Here is a 26,940-nt window from a genome sequence, read left to right as displayed (position 1 = left end):
AGCAATGCCCGACGATAGAGAGTAGCTTGGGACAGGTCAGGCAACAATTTCAAGGGCGCTCCATCGAAATCCAGAGTACCCACGTCTCAGGCTTTCCTGATGATCATTTCCCTGTGGGAGAATCTATGCAGGCGACAAATAACGTCCCTGGGTCTGTCCGGGTCAGGGGAGCGCGGGCCCAGAGCCCTGTGGACACGATCGAACTCCAGGTTGGCAGGCAAGGACTCCCCCAGAAGTTGGGCAAAGATGGCGGAAACGGTGTCATGGAGGTCCTCAGGGCCAGTCGCCTCTGGAAGCCCCTTGAGCCGCACATTGTTCCTTCTGCTGCGATCCTCAATGTCCTCCATGTGCAGCTGCATAGCCATGGTGGACGTGGCTTGGTTCTGTTGAGCTACCTCCAGAGCACCCACCCAGCGATCCATGGCTGCAAGAGCAGATTCACCTGCTGTCACATGCCCCGAGACCTGCTGCACCTCGGTCCGGACCTCCTGAATAGCTCTCTGGTGCGCTGTCTCGAGGCGGCCCACTATGGCCTCAATGTCCGCCTTGCTAGGCAGGGCCCGAAGCAGGGTGCGAAGTTCATCATCCACCCCCACCCGCTGTGTGAACGATGAGGGCTCCGGCTCACCCGAGCGGAGGGCAGCCGGGGTGTTGGAAAGAACGTCTGAGGCGGCTGAGGATGCCGGGGATGCCGGCGGCATGCCCGCTGCAGCGCGAGGTGAGGAGCTGGGCGCCGCCATATTGGCCGAAGCGGTGGGAGCCTGAGAGGGGGAGAAGAAGTTGCTAATATCGCCTTTCACCGGTGCCCTGCGGGGGGTAGATGATGCCCCAGCTGTTCCCCTAGTCCTCCGGCGCCTCGCAGACCGCATCCCCTTCGTCAGCCGACAGTGTGAGCTAGGTTAGGCACGGGCAGGCACGGAGCTCACAGCAAACACAGCTTCAGCCGGCCATGTCCAGACCACGCCCCACTGCTATGTATTTTTTTTCCCTTTTCATGTAAATATGTATATATTTATTTATGTATATTGATTTTATGCTTACTGATTGCAAGACTTTTAATAAATTGTGAAGAATACTCCTTACATTGGTGATCAGTGAGAAGAATGTACCTTACATTGGTGATCAGTGGGAAGAATGCTCCTTACATTGGTGATCAGTGGGAAGAATGCTCCTTCCATTGGTGGTCAGTGGGAAGAATGATCCTTATGTTGGTGGTCAGTGGGAAGAATGCTCCTTATGTTTTATGGTCAGTGGGAAGAATGCTCCTTATGTTGGTGGTCAGTGGGAAGAATGCTCCTTACGTTGGTGGTCAGTGGGAAGAATGATCCTTACATTGGTGGTCAGTGGGTAGAATGTCTCTTACATTGGTGGTCAGTGGGAAGAATGTCCCTTACATTGGTGGTCAGTGGGAAAAATGCCCCATTGGTGGTCAGTGGGAAGAATACCTTACATTGGTGGTCAGTGGGAAGAATGTTCCTTACATTGGTGATCAGACGGAAGAATGTCCTTTACATTGGGGGTCAGTAGGAAGAATGTTCCTTACATTGGTGGTCCAGGTGGAATAATGAAACCCTTACAGTTGTGGTCAGAAGGTCATTATTAAAGGCAGCAGATAAAACCATTGGTGTCATGATGCTGGCCCTGCAAAGTGGTGTAGGCCCTGGAACTATGCTGGCACCATCAAATAGGAGGTCAAGCAGGCACAGCTAAAGAAACCCCTAGCAAACTCTGGAGGAACCCTAGGGTTCTACGGTACCCTGGTTGAGACTGGCTGCACTAACGGCTCACAGAATATGTGCCAAACCACAGCAGGGTGCCCATTTAAAATGGCTGCCCCAACCAAGATGGCTGTGGAAGGTCATCAGGGATTGCAGCATCCCCCTCTGACACCTATAAAGGCTCCAGAGGGAAAACATCCAACCGAGTCTTAGCTCCATCAATATAGCCGCAGACGTCACCTGCTGGATAGAGCAAGAACGACAGTTGCCTACAACTGGGCCGTTTATAAACATCCCTTTATAGGCAAGAGGTTCAAAGCATCTTTGAAGCATGTAACTGAAAGGATTGGTGTGCTGCCATTTTTACCCTCAAAGCCTCTTAAAAAGTAGGAACATTGATATATGTCTCCCAAGGCAGAGCCCAGCTCGACAGGCCCTTTCTTTGACCTATCACTTGCCTAATATCTTTGAAAATGTTCAGAAAATATTTTCCATCCTCCCCCCTTCCCCGCCCCATATGACTTTAATAAAGCTTGAAAAAATCTTTGCATTTTCCAGAATTCGAGGAACAGCACCCGACACAAGCCCAGGCACATTCACAGATCACTATCTAATACCAGCAAAAAAAAGATTTGTGTGCAGAATTTGTAGGCTAAATTTTCTGCTTGTAGAAAATCCAGAGAAACAGAAAGTGAAAGAGGGTGAAGAGTATATAAGAGCGGAGCCAGGACTCTGGGGGAAGCAGACACGACGCAGAGACCATGGCTGGTGCTCCAGGGATGGGTAGGACAACATATTGTTATAATCAGGGGGGTATTGTAGAGTGAAATCAGGGCAGGGACAAGCGGTGGGCAGGAAGGCAGGCACTGTGGTATCATGTGAGGTTCAGGGGGATGACAAGGCAGGTGGGGCAGCTGCCCTGGGCACTGTGGTATCGTGAGGTTTGAAGGCACCACAGAGAGATTAGGAGGAGGGGATTTGTACTGGGAGGGGAAATTTGAGGGGGGGGGGTGGCAGCAGGAGGTAGGAATTGTTCTAGGAGGGGAAATTTGGGAAGGTGTGATAGGAGTGGTGGTTTCGGGGGCATTTGTTTTGAGAGGGGAGATTGGGCAAGAGGATTTGTGCTAGGATGGGGGATTTGTGCAAGAAAAGGTAATATGGTGTGGGTGGGTGTGTGCGGGGTGGGGGGGGGGTGGCTGCTGGGAGGGAAAATCTTTTTCAGAGGGGGATTTTCTGCTAGTAGGGATAATTGGGGGCATTTGTGCTAGGAGGGGACGGGGGGTGGGGAATTTGTTGAGGATTTAGAGTGGGGAGGGAGAGCATTTGGAGGGGAAATTTGAGGGGAAATTTGAGGAGTAGAGGACTTGTCCTAATAAGGGGGAATTTCTTTTTTTTTTTTTTTTTGGGGGGGGGGGGGATTGTGCTGGGAACATATGTGAATTTGAGTGAATTTGAGCTAGGCATTTTATGGGGGAGGGAATTGTTGCTGACACTTAATGATCATACATCTTGGGGGGGGGGGGCATTTGGCATGTTTGCCCTGGGCTCTAGGTGACCTTGTCCTGGCAATTGGGGAAATTATGGGAGATTCATGACCAGTGAAGACATTAATTACAGAGTGCAGTCTTTATTAGTCACATTGTTGGTGGGAAGACGGGTGTCCATTTATTTGGGTCCAATGTGAAAATTGTAACATTTTATTATATATCCCAAGTAACAAAAGAGTTTTTATAATGTTGGAGTCCAACAAACCCACTTTTTTTATCACCTGTTTATTGATTACATTTAAATTCAATACCAATGACACAGACTACTACCAATCATTTGTAAATTGAAACACCTTCCAGCAGATTTGTTCTTATGGAATTCTTAAGTAAGTTCCAAGTCTCGTCTGTTTATAATAGTATACTTCTCTTTTTATTTTATTGTTTTCAAAATTTTACGTTGAAACTTCCTACACCAGTGGTCTTCAAACTGTGGCCTGGGGTTAAGATGCAGCCCTTTACTTGCTTTTATCCGGCCCTTGGGGTGCTGTTATATTCACTGACACCAATGTAGGACACAATTCCTTCCAAGGACACCAATGATGGGGAACAGTTCCTTGCAATAAAATCAACAATGGGCCCAGTGACACCAATAATGGGGCACAATTACTCCCAATGACACCAACAATGGGGCCCAAAGACACCAATGATGGGGCAAAATTCCTCCCAATGACACCAATGATGGGGGATTGTTTACTCCCACTGATGGTGGGACATTTTGTACTCCACAGTCCAGCTCCCCTAAAGTCTGAAGGAAAGTATACCGGCCCTTTGTTAAAAAAAAGTTAGTAGACCCCTGTCCTACAGGCTTCTTGTCTTATCCTCTATTCTAGGTCAGAAAACATGTCACAGATCAGCTGAAATGCTGATTTGTCACTTGTAGTTCTACAGACAAGCAAGGCTGACTTGTTACCTGTAGCTAATCTCTTACCATTAAATCCATTGGCCAGCAGGCAAGCTGTTATTTGTAGTCCTATGGACCTGTAGGCATGATGTTACTTGTAGTCCCACAGCTCTTTTGTCCCAAAGACATGTATTCAGACTGGAAACGATATGACTCATCATGTCTTGTCACCAGTATGATTTATACTACACACCCAGTCCCAACCCTGGCTGACCATCTTTATTTTTATTCAAGTTGGGCTCATTCCTACATACGTTGCCTGGACAATAGCAAGCCCCAGTGTCTTGTTACTGAGAGATTGTTCTAGAGACCAATTCTTAATACCCAGGAACCCCACCTTTGTCCAGCATTCCTTCTTCTGTATGTTCCCTGTACACCTCAGCTGTGTCCAGCATTCCACTTTCTGTATGCTCCCTGTACACCCCAACTGTGTCCAGCATTCCTCCTTTTGTATGTTCCCTGTACACCCCAACTGTGTCCAGCATTCCTTCTTCTGTATGTTCCCTGTACACCCCAACTGTGTCCATCATTCCTTCTTCTGTATGTTCCCTGTACACCCCAAATGTGTCCAGCATTCCTTCTGCTGTATGTTCCCTGTACACCTCAGCTGTGTCCATCATTCCTCCTTCTGTATTTTCCATGTACACCTCAGCTGTGTCCAAGATTCCACTTTCTGTATGTTCTCTGTGCACCCCAACTGTGTCCAGCATTCCTTCTTCTATATGTTCCCTGTAACCAAAACTGTGTCCAACATTCCTCCTTCTGTGTGTTCCCTGTGCACCCCAACTGTGTCCAGCATTCCTCCTTCTGTATATTACCTGTGTACCCCAACTGTGTCCAACATTCCTCCTTCTGTATGTTCTCTGTACACCCCAACTGTGTCCAACATTCCACCTTCTGTATGTTCTCTGTACACCCCAACTGTGTCCAACATTCCTCCTTCTGTATGTTCCCTGTACACCCCAACTGTGTCCAGCATTCCTCCTTCTGTATATTCCCTGTACACCCCAACTGTGTCCAGCATTCCTTCTTCTGTATGTTCCCTGTACACCCTGTCCTGGACATTTTATAGATAGGCAACTCCTATCCTCATATTGATTAGTGGTTCCAAATAATAATAACTACTGCAGTAGGGAACAGACACAAAAAGATACACAATCCTTCCAAAATAACTGTTCTGCTTTATTTGACGCAATTGAAGGTTTTTATACACATGATTACGTAGGTATCGCATTAATATTACAATTGTACTTTTATGGTAACAAGGGGCGTAACATAGGCAGGCTCATTCTAATCAGGACTCGAAAGAATGCAAACATGTAATGAAAACATTATTAGTGCACAATGAGTGCAATACATACAAAATATAATACAATAATATACAGGATGTATACATTTCCTTTACAATCTCCTCTCTTTTGATCAATATTTTGATCACTAACCATACCTATCATCTTTAAACTGGAACCTCCTCACGCTTAGGTGGAGATAATGCCGGCCAAACTCCATTGTGAAGAATAATAGCTGAGAGCAGCTTTTTCATTAGAAAATGACTTTTCAGTATAAAAAATTATTGATAAAAAATATTTTTGCAGAGTAGTTGGCTGTACACTCCTGTGGCCAGAATGGCCTTCTAGCTTAACTGTGGCCATGTTGGCTTATAAGTGTAGCACTTCTCCCTTGGGAGCTGCTGGTTACCGATTCCCCTGGGTTACCCATAGCAACAACATCACAGTTTAGCATTTTCAAAGTGCTTGGCTCAGTCCAGAAACAGTCTAGGGGTTTTGGGGTTTTTTTTGTAGTTTTTTTTGAGAACTTGGATAAGAGAAGGGATGAGTGGGATACTCCAACTTAAATAAACTATGCACGATTTGCTGGGGCGTCTAGAGATAGCTGAGAGCGGCAAGGCCACTGCTTCACCTTGTCACTAGCAGTGAAGAAGAATTGAATGGACTTGTGTTGCTCTGTGAATCACTCTTCTGGGCCCAACTAGGCACCCCCTTTAGCCTTATTTTTCGGGGCGTGATTCTAACTGTACAGGGATGTGGCTGTAACAGCACAGATCAACGGTCCTACATAGCAGGACCGTTAGATCTGTGCTTTTACACAGGGGAGAATGACAGGCGGCTTTGTTTACATTAGCCGCCTGCCTTTCTCCCTCTCTACCCGACGAACGCGAGTGACCGGGGGACATCGGGTCTGCCGGTCACACGCGCCGGCTTCTTCGGGTACGAGCGGGGGCGGGAGCACGCCTCCGGTGGCGCACGCTCGCCCCCTTTTCGCTCCCAGGCTAGTGACGTACCGGTACGTCACTTTGCCTGGGAGGGGCTGACCGCCACCGTATATAGTTGGGCGGCGGTCGGCGAGTGGTTAAAGCATTTGAATAAATAATACCCCAAACTGTGATTCCAAGAGGAAAACAAATAAAACAGAGAGATACTTTCATTTAGTCATTTTTGCAGGGTCTGGTGTGGATCCAGGTGACTTTTCCTTCAAGTTTTGTACACTGTACATGAAATAGACGCTGTATTGTGTCTCCACACATTTCCTTATATATAAAGCTCTCTTAACAGTCACCTGGCTTTAGGTTATGAGATCCTTCCGAACTTTTAGGATCTGGAATTGGGGAGATAACACATAAATGGTTTTGTCAAAAACGTATAAGATCGGCAACATTCTCTGTGAGATCTGAATGGAGGCCTTCAGCTGCTGAGACAAATATAAGCAAGTGAGCAACGCACTCCCTAACCAAATCTCATAGGGAGAGAGTCCAATATCCCCGTACAGGCTTAATAAAAAATGTAATTGAAGACATTCAGGAAAATAGTTTTCTAGTTTCTTACTCTACTTTCTCCACTACATTGTAGATGGTAAGAGGTGTAAAATAAAACCTCAAAACTTTTTGTAAGGACTCTCTTATAAAAATAGTTCCTCCGTTACCCTCCCTAGCTTCTGGTTCTCCGTACTTACAAACTACTTCTGATAACACCTTTTACTGTGGCCTTTACAACAGCATTTGCCTCTGGCCATCAAGAAAACATGTCCATACAGATAAAATGCATGCTCATAAGATCCTGTCTTTGGCATCTGGATATATATGGAAGGGATGTTCAGCTTTTCGTAAAAGGTAAAACAAAAATGGTCATTATAAAAACAACTGTGGTGCACCCCGGCACTATCCCACACTCATTTACTAAGATAGCCATAACCAGGGGAGGACTAGGCCAGGGGTCAGGGGGGCAATTGCCCCCCGGGCTGTTCTGATGCCCCATAAAAAGGCTGCACCTCTTCTGCCACAGACATACCTAGAGGATTAATGGTGAAGGGAAGTAAAAAGTCACCGCTGCTGACCTACTGAGTGTGGGATGAAGACAAGGACAGAGCGCAGACCTCCCCCCAGCATGAATGGTGTAAACTGTGTCTGAGCAGAGGCCAGTTCCATGCCCCACTGGAGACTCTCCTCCCCTGGCCAGCCCCGACCGAGCTTTCCCAGCTTACCCCAACCAGCCTCTGCTTGCCAGGTCGGGAACCCGGATTCAGCAGATGAGTAGAGAGTACCTGGAGAGGAGCTTAGGCGTGGAATGGGGGGTCAGGAGGAGGTGGGGAAGAGGGAGAGTGGGAGGGGGACTGAGTCGCTGCACCATGGGCCTCTGGCTTGTACTTGCCCCCTGGGCCGAAAGTGGCCGGTCAGCCCCTGGCCATAACTGCCTTTGACTTATGATACGGTCCATGTGTCAAGCTGGAGGGAAGAGTGGCTGGCAGACATAAAATATCACCTTTGCCCAAGTCCTGTTTCATAAGAAGTTGTCCCATGTGGACCACTTGTTCTTTTCGTTCTGGGGTCCTTAAAGTTTAAATATTCCCAGCTCTACTGGGGTGGAATCTGTGAGTTGCACAGACCCATGAAGTGTCCAGGGCTATAATGCAGCATCCTTAGTCGCTTGGGCTGCTTGCATGTGTGAGTTTTAATGTCAGTATGGCTCACTCAGCAAGAAGCTGGAAGACTGAAGACAGCCAATCAAATAACCTAACATGTTTAATTGGTTTACCTGCAGAAGTAAAAAACAACTTTTGGCCCCTTAAAATGGAATCAAAAGCTCTCTAATGCCTCCTTTCCACTGAGCGGATCGGTTCGGTACGGTACGCTAATTTGAGTGTTTCCATCATGAAAGTGGCCCATACAACCGAACCAAACCGCACCATTCCTGGTCCTGCTTCAGATGTAGGGCCATAGGAAATGGTACGGTACGCAGGGGCGTAACTACAGGGGTTGCAGGGGTTGCAATTGCTACCGGGCCCAATGCTCCAGGGGGCCCAGTAGCAAACCAGTGGGTGAACTTCCAGGATCTCAAAGGTCACACTTGCGACCGGGCCCTGGCATTGCACCACTGTGGGGAGGCCCCAAGAGATTGCAGGAAGGGGGCCCACTGCAGAACTTGTGAAAGGATCCTGCTGCGGGACCATAATAAAAGGCCCTGCAACGAGAGTAAAGAGCACCAGGATTAGTGGGAAGAGCCCCGGGCTTGAAGGGAAGGGCCCCGGCCAGGGGTCTGGGGGGCCCTTCATCGTTTCTTGCATCGGGGCCCTGAAGGTTCTAGTTACGCCTCTGACGGTACGGTTAGGGTGGAGCTACTGGCGTCACACGATAGATTCCACTGATTGGCGGACAGGAAAACCTTGATGGTCACGTCAAATGAAAGAGCAAAACAAACAACTAATTTGGTGTAAACCCCGCATGGTCCCTGGTGGCCCGACTTGCAGTGGAAACGCTCACCTGAATAGACCGGACCATTCTAACCCTTCCAAACTGTACCGATCCGAACCGTTCCGCTCAGTGGAAACGAGGCATAAATCTCTACTATCTATAAATATATGCTCTTTTGATAGCTGACAGGCTTTGCTACAGCATGGAGCTCTGCTTCTTGAGGCGGGGAAGAAGGATCCATTGATTCTGAATACAGAACGTCCGGGTTTTTGCATGGAGACCCGATCAGAGCTGAATGCGGCTTTGATCAGGCTTTCGGTGGCCGTGCAGGCTGGTTGCCCGGGTCTCCTGGTGGGATGGGAGACCTGAGCGAGCCACAGAAGGTGGCGGGAGGGGGACGTCCCCTCCCGCTCCTTGTAATGACAGCCGAGCGACTTCTCAGCCGCATCATTTGTCATTACAAGACAGCCAACCATCGGCTATGGACGCCGGTACTGGGGTGATGCCTCTAGCTGCAGCCATCACTCCAGTACAGCACTTTCCCAAAATTTCGGTAATATCGGTAACCTCAGGGGCCGATTCCGATATATCAGTTAAAGTGCAGAGCGGCCCTCAATATATCGGCTTTGCCGATAATCGGTCGATCCCTAGTAACTTTGTCTAGTAGCACCTTGCTACTACTGCTCTGATTTAGCTGGGTGAACCCTTCATTATTGGCTCCAGCTTGCATGAGATATATTACAATGGCGTGTTTTTTGTATCATGCTGTGTAAAAACTCCAGTGTCATGTTTAAAAAATACGACCTTTTCCTGGAAAAATTTATAAATTCTCATTGCTTGTGCTGATGTTAGTTTTAGAGCCGGTTCACACTGCCACGACTTGTCAGGCGACTTGGTCGACTGACAAGTAGCTCTCCATTCTGACTCAAGTCGCTCAGACTTAGAAAAAGGTTCCTGCACTATTTGGGGACAACGTCAGAGCGACTTGCATTGACTTCTGTTAAAGAAGTCGTTTGCAAGCCGCGATGAAGTCGTGCTGCACGGGCAGCTTCAAAGTCGCCCCGGTGTGAACCGGCTCTTAGCAAGATAAGACAAGTCCTTAGGCCCTGTTCACACTTGAGAGCATTTCAGCTCGTAAAATGCTCGTCTCTGAAGTCTCAAAACGCCCAACAAGCAAAATCCAATTCATTTCAATGGGCCCCTGTTCACATACTGTATGAGCGTTTTGTCTCCTGAAGCTCAAAAAAGTACATGAGCTTCTTTTTTGGCGGATTACAGGAGTTTTTGTTAGATGTCAATGCCTGCCTCCAAACACCTGCAAAAAACGCCTGTAAAAAGCCCAAAAAAATGCCTAACAACTGTACGCTCAGGCGTGAATGAAGCCTAAGTTTCCATCTGACAATATAATATATTTCATAATAAATGATAACAATAGCGTACAGTAATGCAGCAGCTTACCACCGCACTTACAAGGAAAAGGAACTCCTCATTTCACAATCCACATATTCTGCTTTGGAATTCAAAAATAAAAACTACCAACAGAAAAACCATCAGCCACATCAAAAACCATTAGGCCTCTTACACACCATACTCTTATTTAAGCATCTCCTTCTTCCGCCGTAAATTTCAGGCATATTTTTCTCATTGAAATGCGCGCAAATGTATTCTCGCGTTCTTATAAAATATGCAAATTAGCATTTTTTTCAGACCAACAGTACGTTTGCGTGCGTTCATTTGTTCACAATCGCGCGTATTTGGAATTACTGTCCAAAAATGCAGATTTTTCTATTTTGTTCTTACTGAAGAATCAACGGCGCTCATTTACGCGCCTGTCTGCACAGGCACATTACAATGAATGGGCTGTATTTTAGCTCAGAAAAAAAAAAGAAAAGCTGTACTGATTCCTACCTCATTAGTTTAACCAGTCCTGGACCGGAAGGATTTTCCCCCTTAATGACCAGGCCATTTTTTGCGATTCGGCACTGCATTACTTTAATGGACAATTGCGCTGTCGTGCGAAGCTGTACCCAAATACAATTGATGTCCTTTAATCCCACAAATAGAGATTTCTTTTGGTGGTATTTGATCACCTGTGCGATTTTTATTTTTTGCGCTATAAACAAAAAAGAGCGACAATTCGAAAAAAAAAAAAAAACAATAATTTTCACATTCTGCTATATAACATTCCCCAAAAAAAAAAAAAAAATGTAAAAATTGAATTTTTTTTTTTTTTTACATTTTAGGCCAATTTGTTTTCTGTTACATATTTTTGTTAAAAAAAACATCCCAGTAAGCGTATTTTGCGCAAAAGTTATTGCGTCTACTGCTACGGGCAGTGTGAACCGGCTCTAAAACTAACATCAGCACAAGCAATGAGAATTTATCATTTTTCCAGGAAAAGGTCGTATTTTTGAAACTTGACACTGGAGTTTTTACACCGCATGATAGAAAAAAACACGCCATTGTAATGTATCTCATGCAAGCTGGAGCCGATAATGAAGGGTTCACCCGGCTAAATCAGAGCAGTAGTAGCAAGGTGCTACTAGACAAAGTTACTAGGGATCGACCGATCATCAGCAAAGCCGATATATTGAGGGCCGATCTGCACTTTCCCCGATATATCAGAGTCGGCCCCGGAGGTGACCGATATTGCTGATATTTCGGAAAGTGCTTGTACCGGAGTGATGCCTGCAGCTAGAGACATCACCCTGGTACCGGCGTCCATAGCCGACGGTCAGCTGTCTTGTAATGACAACCGATATGGCTGAGATGTCCCTCGGCTGTAATTGCAAGGAGCGGGAGGGGACATCCCCCCCCCCCTCCCGCTGCCTTCCGCGGCTTGCCCGGGTCTCCCGTCCCACCGGGAGACTCGGGCAACCAGCCTGCGCGGCCTCCGAAGACCCGATCAAAGCCGCAATCGGCTCTGAACGGGTCTCCATGCAAAAACCTGGAAGTGACGTCCTGACATCACTTCCGGGTACTCGGCGCCAGATTTAAAAAAATGACAGCATTCAAAACAGCCAAACTTGGCGTTTTGAATGCTTTTAAGTGCAGAGGAGGGGTTTGGGGTCTTTTAGACCCCCAGATCCCTCCATAAGAGTACCTGTCCAGTGGTAAAAAAAAAAAAATGTTAAATGTACGAAAATATCGGCCATTATCGGCCGATACCGATATGCATTGGCCAAAATATCGGTATTGGCAACGAAAAACTGATATCGGTCGATCACTAAAAGTTACAGACATTATTTTCATTAATTATTTAACTTTGAAGGTCCCACATTTTGTGCAACAAATATTGCAAACAGCCAAACTAAATATTTGTTTAATGGAAGGTTTAATGGAATGTCGCTCTTTAAAATCTAAAAACCGCACAGGTGATCAAATACCACCAAAAGAAATCTCTATTTGTGGGGAAAAAAAAGGGATCAATTGTATTTGGGTACGGCAACATGCAATTTTTCGTTAAAGTAACGCAGTGCCGAATCGCAAAAAATGGCCTGCTCATTTAGGGGGTAAAACCTTCCTGAGCTGAAGTGGTTAAATATCCTTTGTTAGTGGAAAGCATATAAAAGAAAAAAGAAAAAAAAAAAAAAGGGGGGGGAGGGAAAAAAAAAAGGGAAATTAGGTAGAACGTAAGGAGATTTATCTGTGGAGATATATTGGAATTTGGTTTGTGATATTGAGATTATTATTCGAGTATTAATTTCTGATGTGATGTTAACAATTTTATTAATATTATAAATATATTTTAATTGATTTGGACAACCTTTGGTTGGAAATAAAATACAGGTTATTGGGAAAACTTGTAATATTGGGGTTAGTTTAGATTAAGATAAGGTGGATAATTATAATACAGCTGCCATAATACTGAACAAAGCCAAGATGGATGGCATACATTCGAATTTTCTACAAAAGATGAAATCTAAAGGTCTGATAATAACTTGATGTGCGGTCCATGATGTGAGAGTAAGGCCTCATGCACAAGGGGCATTTTTAGCAGCCAATAAACTCCCCGGCATGTTCTATGCCTCCCCGGCATGTTCTCCTATGTCTCCCCGGCATGTTCTCCTATGTCTCTCTGGCATTTTCTCCTATGTCTCTCTGGCATGTTCTCCTATGTCTCCCCGGCATGTTCTCCTATGTCTCCCCAGCATGTTCTCCTATGTCTCCCCGGCATGTTCTCCTATGTCTCCCCGGCATGTTCTCCTATGTCTCCCCGGCATGTTCTCCTATGTCTCCCCGGCATGTTCTCCTATGTCGCCCCGGCATGTTCTCCTATGTCTCCCCGGCATGTTCTCCTATGTCTCCCCGGCATGTTCTCCTATGTCTCCCCGGCATGTTCTCCTATGTCTCCCCGGCATGTTCTCCTATGTCTCCCCGGCATGTTCTCCTATGTCTCCCCGGCATGTTCTCCTATGTCTCCCCGGCATGTTCTCCTATGTCTCTCTGGCATGTTCTCCTATGTCTCCCCGGCATGTTCTCCTATGTCTCCCCGGCATGTTCTCCTATGTCTCCCCGGCATGTTCTCCTATGTCTCTCTGGCATGTTCTCCTATGTCTCCCCGGCATGTTCTCCTATGTCTCCCCGGCATGTTCTCCTATGTCTCCCCGGCATGTTCTCCTATGTCTCCCCAGAATGTTCTCCTATGTCTCCCCGGCATGTTCTCCTATGTCTCCCCGGCATGTTCTCCTATGTCTCCCCGGCATGTTCTCCTATGTCTCCCCGGCATGTTCTCCTATGTCTCTCTGGCATGTTCTCCTATGTCTCTCTGGCATGTTCTCCTATGTCTCCCCGGCATGTTCTCCTATGTCTCCCCGGCATGTTCTCCTATGTCTCTCTGGCATGTTCTCCTATGTCTCTCCGGCATGTTCTCCTATGTCTCTCTGGCATGTTCTCCTATGTCTCTCTGGCATGTTCTCCTATGTCTCTCTGGCATGTTCTCCTATGTCTCTCCGGCATGTTCTCCTATGTCTCCCCAGCATGTTCTCCTATGTCTCCCCAGCATGTTCTCGCTAGCTGGCGTTTTTTGACAATTTTGATTCAATTTTTTTTCTTTAAGCCTGGGTTATGTTTGGAGGTGTCGCTGATGGAACATAGCCTGGGGTCACACTAGAGCATGCTGAACACCGCATGTGAATTGCACCAAAAACGCACCGCATTACTGTGCACATCACATGTGATGTCTGTGCGATGCGATTTGAGCCATATATTTTGTATGCCTCAAATTGCATCACATTTGCACCAAAATGTTGTAGGACCCTTTTTTCTCCACACCTAATCGCATTGCATGGGTTGCATTCTCACCCTGGAGCTCCTGCGGAGTTGATTGTTGTGTGCAGAGGCCAGTAGCGTTCTGTCCAGCTGCCAGCTGTTTCACTGGGAAGTAAAGTGAAACATCGGTGGCCTTGCACAAATCCTTCAGGGTCACGATTTTTGTATGCAGGGGTCAATAGCGCCATGCACTGAAGTCAGCTCTTCTGCTGGAGGCCCACTGGGTTGTTCCTCCTCAGCAGAAAAGTCTATTAAATCCCTGGTCTCTGGTGGTGTCTGGGGATCGAAATTTACCATCTCCTGTCTGAGAAATCCAGGAGATTTTATCGGTGCTGGGCAGAAGCTAGCAGAGCTCTGCCCTGTTGTCAGCACTTCAGCTTTCGGTACAGCAATCTCCGGAGTTTCCGCTGCCGATTCTAAGGCATGCTGCTGAACGTGTTCTAGCAGTTTCCTGTATGCCCTTTCCAGATGCTGTTCTTACCTTTAGCAAGTGTTCTAGATCAGGTTTAAGCTCTGAGACCCCCCGCGAGACCGATCATAGCCTCTCTGTATTCTTGCAGGTCCTCAAGGGTAGGTTCCCCTTCATCACCAAACACAATTGCATCTGTAAGGCTCTCCCACAACAATCCAGGGCCAGCTCTATCTCCTGCTGGACCAGCCTGTCCAACTTGGATACCCATTGCTCCTGGGGCCGCTCTCCCAGGAATGCCATCTGCAACTCCCATTGGTCACTGGCCCGTTGCCCTGGGGTTGGAAAGCTCTTGCCCTGGTATATACCAGCAAGCTGGAGGGCTCCAATCCAGAGCTCCACCTGAATATGCTGCCTGAGCTCCAGGTATTGATTCGCAGACACCGTCCTGGGGTATACTGAAATCTCTGATGCCAGGTCCATATCTCCGTTGGGTCGACCAAAGCCTGCTATCCCCACGGTGGAGGTTTGAATGTCCCAGACTGCAGGAAGCATCCCACCACTTACCAACAATGTGACGGACTTCGGCCACCCCAACTGGGTATCTCCGCCAAGAAGCTGCTTCCCAAGCTCTGGAACACAAGAGCCGTGAATCTGGCTATACAGTAGTTACCCCAAGAACTAGACAGTACCAGTTTTGGAGGAAACCATAAAGAACTGTTTATTCACACACAAGCACAAAGAGATATACACTGTGGGACAACCCCCCCTCCCCCTTAGCAGCCAATCCACATACACATATACATCCCATAATAGGTTGATCTTAAGGCAGACAGAAACAATAGAACAATGGGATACAGGTACTTAACAATAACAAACCCCACCCCACCTCACTATCTAGCAAAGGTCTATGAGAGACTCTAACAATATTCAAGCAATTTGAAAAGTCAAATTGTTTATCTTTATATATTTCTTGAGGGATTGTCACGATTTGGAGTCAGGCTCGAAGACCAATAGCTAAAGCAGCCTACACAGGAACCAGCTGGATAGAAACCTAGGCAGGTCCCACTGGCAGATGACGCAGGCTCACCTGAGGTGCGGAATCTAATTACTAACCGGTGTTCATCAGCGCTCCTGATGGTGGAGATGGATTTTGCTACATGTTAGTACCAGGTCGCAGTCCTCAGGATCGCCCCACCAGGATGTGAGCAAGCCAGGGTCCAGTTGCAGATATAGCAGGTCAGGATCAAGCAGAAGCGTAGTCTAGGAATAGCCAAAGGTCGGTAACAAGTAGTTGCAGGTCGGGATTAGGCAGAAGCGTAGTCGAAGAACAAGCCAAGTGTCGATAACGAACGGTAGCGAAGATAGGGGCGGCAGCAGGAGAGACAAGCAAGATATTGGCTGGTAAAGGCATAATATTCTGGCGACCCGGAAGTGCAGAGACATGGCTTAAATCAGGAAGTTCATGGGAGGAGCAAAGAGTTCAAGGTTCAAGGCAATCAAGATTCACGGCCGGATCATTCAAGGATTTGTCCAAGGGCTCAGCAAGTAGAGTCATTGCCAGACACAGTGGAGGTCCCAGGTTCAAGTCCGGGTCCTGACAGTACTCCCCTCCTCCCAGGACGTCTTAGGACCAGGTTTATGAGGGACTCTTTGGTGTTATTCCCTTGTTAATCTAGGGGCATGAACATTTTCTTCAGGCTCCCAAGAATTTTCCTCTGGCCCATATCCTTCCCATTGAACCAGATATTGTAACTTGTTCCTAAAGATCCTGGAGTCAAGAATTCTCTCCACCACAAATTCTTCTTCACCCTGAACATCCACAGGTGGAGGAGGGGGATGACTTCTTCCCGAAAAAGGATTTTCATGAAACGGTTTGAATAGTGATATGTGAAAAACCGGGTGAATCTTCATATTGTCAGGAAGTTTTAAGCGAAAGGTGACTGGGTTGATTTGAGCAGGAATCTCAAAAGGTCCTACAAACTTTTGACCCAATTTGGCAGACGGAACATGGACCTTCAAATTTTTGGTAGATAACCAAACTTTGTCACCTACGAGAAAGGTGGGACTGGATCTACGATGTTAATGATGGAAATAAAATCTAAATTTGTTGACATATTATAAGAATGTCTAATCTGTAATTTGATGCCTTTTGGAGATTTTTCCATCTTACCTTGGCTTCTTTACACATGAATACAAATTTTTACCTGGGGTGCCCAAACTTTCGATCCCCACTGTATCTCTTGACATCCTCCTTGTACCCAGGCCACCAAAAGGTACGTGATAAGAGTTCTTCTGTTTTAGAAACCCCAAAATGACCAGCAAGTTTAGAGTCATGAACCAATTTGAGGGCTTCTACCCGAACAGATTCAGGTACATAGAGGCGATGCGCTCGAGTCCAAAAGCTGTATTTGAGATTAATGTTCCAAGGAGGATGATTAAGAAGTGGGTCATTCTCATACCCCTCAAGAAGATTAAAAAATGTTTTAGAACTTGTGGCCCCTAGAAAGTTATTTTGAGACAGAATCGTACGTTCGGAGTTGCTTTCCTGAAGAGGCCCAGACAACATCCGCGATAGAGCATCAGCCTTACCGTTCCGTGACCCAGGGCGGTACGAAATAACAAAATTGAACATGGAGAAGAATAGGGTCCAACGTGCTTGTCTAGATGACTTGTCTTTTGGCAGAACGAATAAATTCTAAATTTTTATGATCCGTGAGAACGGTTACAGAGTGCTTAGCCCCTTCCAACAGATGCCTCCATTCAGAAAATGCTTCCTTAATTGCCAGCAGCTCCTTGTTTCCAATGTCATAATTCTTCTCGGCAGAAGACATAAGTCGGGAGAAATAAGCACAAGGATGGAGCTGCATTTTTTTGCCAATTCGCTGAGAAAGGATAGCTCCCACAGCAGAATCTGAAGCATCCACTTCTACGATGAAAGGTAGCTCTGGATCTGGATGTACCAGTATTGGTGCAGAAGTGAAGAGAGTCTTTAATTTAGTAAAGGCGGCCTGTGCCTCTGGTGACCACAAAAAGGGCATCCCCTTCTTTGTCAGCTGCGTAATTGGAGACATTACCTTGGAGAAGTTCCTTATAAATCTTCTGTAAAAGTTGGCAAATCCAACAAATTGTTGTATTTCCTTAACATTCTTAGGGACAGGTCAATCAACCACTGCTTTGATCTTATCGGGATCCATGCTCACTCCTTCAGAAGAAATCATGTATCCCAAGAACTGGATCTTAGTTTGTTCAAACTCGCATTTCTCTAGTTTAATGTAAAGTTGATTCCGCCTCTTGAAGACAGTACAAACGTGCTTGCGGTGTTCTTCCAAATTATCAGAAAAAAATATGAATATCATCCAAATATCCAAATATGCTATTACAAACTGATCCAACAAATCTCGAAAAACATCATTAATGAAATGTTGGAAGGTTGCGGGAGCATTGCAAAGTCCAAAAGGCATAACCAAAGACTCAAAATGTCCATATCTGGTTCTGAAAGCAGTTTTCCATTCATGTCTGGGACGAATGCGGACCAGGTTGTATGCCCCTCGTAAATCTAATTTGGTAAAGAGCTTGGCAGAGCGTAGTCTCTCAAGCATTTCTGGAATTAGTGGAAGTGGATAGCGATTTTTAATTGTGATCCTATTTAACTCAATGTAGTCAATACATGGACGAAGGGTGGAGTCCTTTTTCTCTACGAAGAATAAGGCTGCTCCAGCAGGAGAAGTTGAGTGTCTAATAAAACCTTTTTTTAGATTCTCATCAAGCCACTCCCTGAGCACCTTCAGTTCAGGTTCAGGTAAGGAATAAAGACGGCCAAAGGGAATCTCTGCCCCTGGAAGCAATTCAATGGGAAATCATAAGAGCGATGTGGAGGCAGCTGATTGGCATTTTTTTTATCACAAACATCCTTAATTTCAAGATATTGTGGAGGCAGCTCTTCGTATGACTGGGTAGTTACCATAGCTGCTTGTGAGTCCTGGGTTGGTGGTGGGCTTTTTTGGTAATATCTTTTGCAATGTTCTTTGCAATAGCCAGAGGTAAGTTTTAAAGAACGTGTCTCCCAGTTGATGGAAGGATTATGGATAGAGAACCAAGGAATGCCCAGGATGATAGGGAATTTAGGCGATGTGATCAGCTGAAAGCTGATAGCCTCCTGATGGTCAGTCTCGATTAAGAGTTCAAGTGGGACAGTCTCGCGTGTAACAGGTCCTGAAAACAAAGGTGAACCATCCACAGTTTCCATATAAATTGGGGCAAATTTATTTCTTCTTTGTATGTTATTATTTTGGGCAAATTCAATGTCCATGAAGTTCCCCCCGGCCCCTGAGTCCAGCATAGCGGAGCAAGGTATTTCACTGCTTTCAGTGATAAGCTTTACAGGGATGACAAAATGAGAAGATAACGAATTAACTTTATTAGCTTCTTGAATCAAAGGAGAGACAGACTGAGAAATTTAGTTTATTTGTTCAGATACCATAAGATCCGTTGGTGAGTACTTGGTCTGGCGACCAAAATACAGCGCTTGCTCGAATTAAATAGAATAAAATACTCCAATGATTGGTAAAGTGCAATAGTGTAAGTTAAATTAACACAAGTGATAATAAATGTAGATACAATAATTCAATAATTGTGAATAAAAACGTGCATAAATCTTATAAATAGCAATTCATCAGATAAACAATAATTAGTAATAAAAACAATGATAGTATCCTTTCAAAAAATGTCCACAATTCATATACAGTGCTTCTGTTTAGACTTGATATATAGGGCTCAGATGTTCCTTGTTCCAAATAAATAATAAGGTTGGGTCACTCACCAAATGTTGTGGGTACTGAATGCCTTATGGCACCAGAACCAATCAGGCTTAATGAGCCCCCTGGGCTCAAACGGATCTCCTCAAGATATCCCCCTGGGATGGCAACAGTCCCTCAGGATCTGATTTTGTGCATAGAAAAGAGAAGGGTGCTCCAGATAGTGTAGTATAATATTAAGTTTATTTACCCTAAATAGGGTTAGCAGCTTTAAAAAGATTTTCCAATCAATTGCGTTGGTGGTCAGCGGTACGGTGCGGGCTGCACGTCCTCTCTGAACGGCTTCCGACTTCCGGTTCCGACTTGCGAACCACCCAAACGTAACGTGCCCTCGCTATGCGTTCCAAGCTAACATGTTTCGTCACTTCCTGTGACGTCTTCAGAGCTTCCGTTGCCGCAATTGTTCTTTTAAATTTATTGTGACAATTGATTGCGTAATGCCCAGCTTCTCCACAATAAAGACATAAGTTTTCTGAACGTCGTCTTTCTTTCTCCTGAGTGGTAATAGATCTTTTAATAGCATCCACCTGCATAGGTTCAGGAGTGTCAGAACCTGGAAGAACTCTTGGACCCTTAGGAGTATACTGAGTAGTAGAAAAACGCATGCCACCATTACTGCCTAGAATTCCCTGCCTCTCTTTTCTCCTTTCAGTAAGTCTTTGATCAATTCTAATACATAATTTAATAAAGGCCTCAAGGTCATCAGGACTTTCTACTCGGGCAAGCTCATCTTTTACTTGTTCAGAGAGTCCTTGACAAAACTGACTTTTTTGCGCCAATTGGTATCTGAAATCCAACGTCGGAATTCAGTTGTGTACTCTGCAACAGAGCGCCTCCCCTGCCGTAAATTGTGCATTTTTGCCTCATCAAAAATGCCGCAATTTTGGATCATCAAAAACTTGATTCATGGCAGCAACAAAATTATTGAAATTATCCAGGATGACATCATCTTTCTCCACATAAGGGGAGGCCCAGGCTAAGGCTTCTTCAGTCAGGAGGTTGATGATAAATAACAGCTTTTTCCTGTCAGAAGTAAATGCAGCAGGTTGCATCTCAAAGTATATACGACATTGATTAAGGAAACCTCTGTAATTGTGATGGTCTCCATTAAACTTGAGTGGGAGGGGCATTCGTGTGCTAGTATCAACCGCAACAGCATCTCGAGAACGCATGTCCCGCAACTGCCTGTGCAGATCAAGGATGTCCTCTTGTAGCCCTTTCACTTCAGTTTGTAACTCAGCAAACTTTTCCTGGTAGGTAGTACCAAACGCCTGCAACTCAGAGATTTGTACCCTGAAAGGAGCCACAGCAGCTGTTACAACGGCCTCCATGTTTTGGGCCAGAATATTCTGTCACGATCTGGAGTCAGGCTCGAAGACCAATAGCTATAGCAGCCTACACAGGAACCAGCTGGATAGGAAAACAGGCAAGTCACACTGGCAGATGACGCAGGCTCATCTGAGGTGCGGAGTCTAAGTACTAACCGGTGTTCACCAGCGCTCCTGATGATGGAGATGGATTTTGCTGCGTGTTAGTACCAGGTCATAGTCCTCAGGATCACCCCACCAGGAGGTGAGCAGGCCAGGGTCCAGTTGCAGATATAGCAGGTCAGGATCAAGCAGAAGCGTAGTCTAGGAATAGCCTAGACTACTTGGTAACAAGTAATTGCAGGTCGGGATTAGGCAGAAGCGTAGTTGAGGAACAAGCCAAGTGTCGATAACGAACGGTAGCGAAGATAGGGACGGCAGCAGGAGAGACAAGCAAGATATTGGCTGGTAAAGGCACAATATTCTGGCGACCCGGAAGTGCAGAGACATGGCTTAAATCAGGAAGTTCATGGGAGGAGGAGCAAAGAGTTCAAGGTTCAAGGCAATCAAGATTCACGGCCGGATCATTCAAGGATTTGTCCAAGGAGCTGTCCAAGGAGCTGTCCAAGGAGCTGTCCAGCATTCCAGGTGGCTCAGCAAGTAGAGTCATTGCCAGACACACTGGAGGTCCCAGGTCCAAGTCCGGGTCCTGACAGGGATATTGTTCAGAAATGGTATTGTCCCAAGTGAAAGAGGACCTTCATTCTTTCAACACAAACCACACATATAGAAACCGGGGTGACAGGAAATGCTGAGTCCTGTGTGGTTGTACAGTGAGTCTGATTAGTGCAGACCAGACTGGGGTTCTTGGTCACCCTGTGCCCCTAATAGACACAGGGTGACTTACAAGGGGGAGAATCACATCTGCACACAGCTAGCATGACACACACACAAAGACTTAAGGCCCGTACACACGTACCGATTGTCGGCCGAAAATGTTCGGCCGCCGAACGATTGGCCGATTTTCGGCTTGTTAGTATGATGCTTCCGACAGCCGACAGCGCACTTTCGGCCGAACAGAATCTGTTGTGCAAGCATTAAAATTTTTGTATGCCGACACCAGAACGGCCGATTGTTCGCCAGTCAGTACAGAATTCGGCCGACAGACAGCAGATTTGCAAGACTGGGCATGCTCAGAAAAGAAAAAACACAGGGAAAGTTAACCATCACATGACATCACTTCTGCAGTCGGCGGACAAAATTTGTGTGCAGTCTTTTGCACTTTTCAGCAGACACGACAGCCCGGAGACAAAAGACGGCCGATCGGTCGGCCGACGATCGGTACGTGTGTACGGGGCTTTAGAAGTAAGAGCTCCAGCATTCACACACATACACAATTATCTCTCTAAAATCGCTTACATTTTTCCCATTCTTACACAACACATGCGTATCGTTCTCTCACTTTCTGTTAACTTATTTCCCTGCTTAAAGCGGAGTTCCAGCCATTTCACTGACCTGTCCAACGGTCCAGCAATGCAGCCGCCCGAAGCCTCGATCCTCTCCCTCGGTGCCGGCATCACTGCTGTGGGCACCCGGCTGTGACAGTTTGCGGCTTCACAGCCGGGTACGCACTGCGCATGCGCGAGTCGCGCAGCGCGTCTTGATTGGCCGGCAATCTTCTGGGACCTCTGACGTGTCCCAGAAGATTGCAGGGAGGGAGGGAGAGAGTAGAACTTCCGCTCAGGGCGCCGCGGCGTTCCGAGCGGAAGTGGGAGTGGGTACCTGTCAAAACTAGGTACCCGCTCCCCCCCAAAAAAAATGACATGCCAAATGTGGCATGTCAGGGGGTTAGAATACCTAAAGCGTAAGTTCCACTTTTGGGTGGAACTCCGCTTTAACCACTTATTATTATTATTTTTGCGATTCGGCACTGCATTATTTTAACGGACGATACCAAAACAAAATTGATGTCCTCCCCCCACCCCCCCCCCCCCCCAGAAATAGAGCTTTCATTTGGTGGTATTTGATCACATGTGCGATTTTTTATTTTTTTGCGCCATAAACAAAAAAAAGAGCGACAATTAAAAAAAACCCAAAAAAAACAAAACAATATTTTTTACACTCTGCTATACAGTAAACCCCCCCCCCCCCCCCCCTTGCAGACCCACCCGCGAAAAGTGAAAATCCGCAAAATAGAAAAAGCCAATTAAAATACACTGTAGGCATTTTTTTTTTTTTTTTTTACTTTCACTCTACTTTTAAAAGCATTTTAGGGTCTTTAATTACTTAAGCACCGGAAGATTTTATCCCCCTTCCTGACCAGGGCCTATTTTGCGATTCGGCACTGCGTGACTTTAACGGACAATTGCGCGGTCATGCGACGCTGTACCTAAAGGAATTTAAAGTCCTTTTTTTCCCACAAACAGAGCTTTCTTTTGGTGGTATTTGATCACCTGTGCGATTTTTTGATCATGCGCTATAAACAAAAAGAGCGTCAATTTTGCAAAAATAACAATATTTTTCACATTTTTTTATATGAAATTCCCCAAAAAAAAAAATGTAAAAACCAAAATTTTTTAACATTTTCGGCCAATTTGTTTTATGCTACATATGTTTGGTAAAAAAAAAAAAAATCACGAAAAGCGTATTTTGATTGGTTTGCGCAAAAGTTATCGCGTTTACTAACAAAGGGGAAGATTTTTGTCATTTTTGTTGTTTTTTTTTTTTAACGCGCAATGGCGGCGATCTGCGATTTTTTTTTTTGCGGGACTGCAACATTGCGGCGGACAGATCGGACCCCTAACTGACATTTTTTACACTTTTGGGGTTACCAGTGACATTACTACAGTAATCAGTGCTATACATATGCATTGTTACTGTAAAATGACACTGGCAGTGAAGGGGATAACTTTTTTTGAGAGGGATGGGTTATGTGTGTCCCTAGGGACGTGATTCTAACTGTGATTGGTTGTGGCTTGAGGCGTAAGAACAGTGATCAACGGTCCTACATAGTAGAACCGTGTGATCTCCATTCTTACACAGGGGAGAATGACAGGCGGCTTGTTTACATTAGCCGCCTGCCTTTCCCCTGCTCTAACGGACGATCGCGAGTGACCGGCGGACATCGGGTCCGCCGGTCACACGCGCGGGGGGGTCCATGACCGCACGCTCCCTAGACCCTCCCAGGCTAGCGACGTAGTACTACGTTGCTTTGCCTGTGAGGGGCTGACCGCTGCAGTAAATAGTCGTGCGGCGGTTGACAAGCGTTTAAACACACATTTAAAACAATAGAAACTCATTTAAACACATAAAAGATACTGAAAGACAGAGCAAGAGCAATGGAAAACACATAAATATTTAATTTTCAATGATTTAATTAGTAAAATAACATTACAGAAAAAAACGCAATATACCGAGACCGCAAAAACTGAACCGCGATGGAGCGGGGGTTTACTGTATAACATTCCCCAAAAAATAAATTTAAAAATCAAAATTTTTTAACATTTTAGGGCTCTTTCACACGGCCGCTCCGCTTGTCCGCAAATCATCCTATTTTTTTGCGGATGATTTGCGGACATAATGTAAGTCTATGGCATTGCGGATGTCAGTGGAATACCATCCGCTGACATCCGATTTTCTTCCTGTCAGTTCTGTTCCATTTTTTGGAACGGAACAGAACCCTATTTTTCCTCCGTGTAAAAATAACGTAAAGGAAGGAAAATCGGATGTCAGCGGTGTCATCCGCTGACATCCGCAATGCCCATAGACTTACATTAGGTCCGCATATCATCCGCAAACAGATGGGATGATATGCGGGCACACGGAGCGGATGACACTTGTGTGAAAGAAAATATAAAAAGTCCCGCAGCGGATAAGAACAGCGGAGCGGCCGTCTGAAAGAGCCCTTTGGCCAATTTGTTTTCTGCTACATATTTTTGGTAAAAAAAAAACAAAAATAGCAATAAGCGTATTTTGATTGGTTTGCGCAAAAGTTATCGCGTCTACAAACTAGGGGAAAGATTTATGTCATTTTTTTATTTATTTTTTTTACTAGTAGATCTGCGATTTTTTGCAGGACTGCGACATTGCGGTGGACAGATCGGACACCTAACTGACATTTTTGACACTTTTGGGGGGACCAGTGACATTACTACAGTAATCAGTGCTAAAAAATATGCACTGTTACTGTAATATTGACACTGGCAGGGAAGGGGTTAACACTGTTGGTGATCAAGGGGTTAAATGTGAGCCTAGGGGAGTGATTCTAACTGTGAGGGGGCGTGGCTTGTGAGATGACCATAGAGACATGTGATCCTATATAGAAGGATCACATGGTCTCTGTGATCACCCCAGGGAGAAGGACAGACGGCTGTGTTTACAACAGCTGACCGTCCTTCTCTCTCAGCAGGGAGCGATCGCCGGTGTCAGGCGGCAATCGGAGCCGTCTGACACATGCGCCGGCTAGGGCGTGCCCCCTAGTTGCCTGCATGCTACTAGAGCTACGTTGGTTCGCCCAGGAGCGGCTGCCTGCCGCAGTAAATCTACGTTGAGCGGTCGTCTAGTGGTTAAGTTAGTTTTACCTCCCTAAAATCTTCTTTCCTTATTTTGTTCTGTTATCCCTGTCATCCCATGTACTGTAATCCTGTACTTAACTTACTTTACCTCCTAAGATCAGATGGGCAGCCATAATGCTCATCTACCCTCTCTGACAACATATAAAGTATTTTGTTTTGAGCCAGGGCCAAAAATTGTTATTCCTATACAGCGTGACTCTCATTTATCTGCTTCGGCTCTTTCCCATGTTTTAGAATTGACTGGTTGTAGTGCCTGACCCCCTAAATTCATCACACAACTTAACATCAAAATTTCCCTTTATGACTAGTGTTATTTTGTTTCTCACCCTTCATCCATCCTGCTCACATAGATTGCTGTTCCTCTAGCTGCATGATACTCAGTCCCCATGGACCTTTGGTAACCCTGTTACCCATTGTGGATCCCTGTCCACTTTAACCTTTCATCTAGGGCAGTGATGGTGAACCTTGGCACCCCCAGATGTTTTGGAACTACATTTCCCATGATGCTCAGCTACACTGCAGAGTGCATGAGCATCATGGGAAATGTAGTTCCAAAACATCTGGGGTGCCAAGGTTCGCCACCACTGATCTAGGGGCTCAGCATAGGCAGAACCGCACCTTCGGTTCATATATTTTCTAGCGCTCCTCTTGCGCTGGGCATTTTTGAGGGTCTCTTACCCTTCATTCCCTTACTTAATTTAATGACCATAATGACTGGCCAGTGATTGCAAAAAAGTATTATGCGGGTAGGTAGTAACTCCATTAACCACTAGCCGACCGGCGCACAACTATTTACTGCGGCAGTCAGCTCCTACTGGGCAGAGTGACGCAGGGGTATGTCACTCGCCCACGAGCCTCTAGCAAGCGCGCGCCGCCGGAGGCTCGCTCCCACCCTCGCTCGTTCACTAACATCCCCGCGCGAGTGACCGGCGGCAGGGCCGGCGTTAGGGGGGGCAAACTGGGCAACTGCCCAGGGCCGCGGATGTCCAGGGGCCCCGGGCCCCGTGCAGGGCCGGACTTGCCAATCGGCAAGGTGTCCGCACACGGACACTGGTGTCCGTGAGCGGTCCTTGCAGTGTCCGCCGCGCCGCAAGTGTCACTCTGCCGGGTCTGCCCATCTGCCGAGAGGAATCTGTTCAATCCCCGATGCGATGCGAACGCTCGGGGGCGGAGCCTCAGGCCTCCCTCGTATTGTCCGCTCCCGCTTGGCTCTACCTCTTGGCACCGCCCACAAAGTCGAGTGGTGAGGGAGACTGGAGAGAGACCTGCGTGCGCGGCTGCGCAGTGATCTCTCTCTCTGTGACTGACTCTGGGCTGGCTCGGCTAGGGGAGGGACTGTCTGACTGACCAGGAGAACTTCTGACCTGGAGAAGAAAAGCAGCATGGATGGTAACGGTAGGTTGTGTGGACTCACTGAACTGGAGGTCTGGGAAGGGAACCCTGCTTGGCCTGCTCTAAGGGGGATCTATGGGGGACCTGGGATGGCTGACCTGCCTGCTCTAAAGGTGGATTTATAAATATGGGGGACCCTCACCCTGGCCTAGGCCTGCTCTAAGGGGGATCTATGGTGGACCTGGGATGGCTGACCTGCCTGCCCTTGCCTGCTCTAAAGAGGGATTTATAAATATGGGGGACCCTCACCCTGGCCTAGGCCTGCTCTAAAGGGGGATCTAGGGGGTCCTCCTAGATCC

At 46.4% G+C, this 26,940-nt stretch overlaps 1 protein-coding gene across 1 annotated transcript in view; it reads left to right on the top strand.

The window, feature by feature from the left end:
• The first annotated feature begins 2,406 nt into the window (after positions 1–2,406).
• LOC309556746 (uncharacterized protein) overlaps positions 2,407–26,940 on the top strand; it is a 47,702-nt gene continuing 23,168 nt past the window's right edge. Inside the window, exon 1 of the mRNA XM_082259234.1 lies at positions 2,407–2,501. Within this exon, the coding sequence (XP_082115360.1) occupies positions 2,480–2,501 (22 nt within the window). The 5' untranslated portion in view covers positions 2,407–2,479. The remainder of the gene's footprint in view (positions 2,502–26,940) is intronic.

Source organism: Pelophylax lessonae (assembly GCF_965119305.1).
Source record: "Pelophylax lessonae genome assembly, chromosome: 5".
NCBI classification, from domain to species: Eukaryota; Metazoa; Chordata; class Amphibia; order Anura; family Ranidae; genus Pelophylax; species Pelophylax lessonae.
The sequence above is the reverse complement of the archived record's forward strand: the minus strand, read 5'-3'. Positions and strand labels throughout refer to the sequence as shown.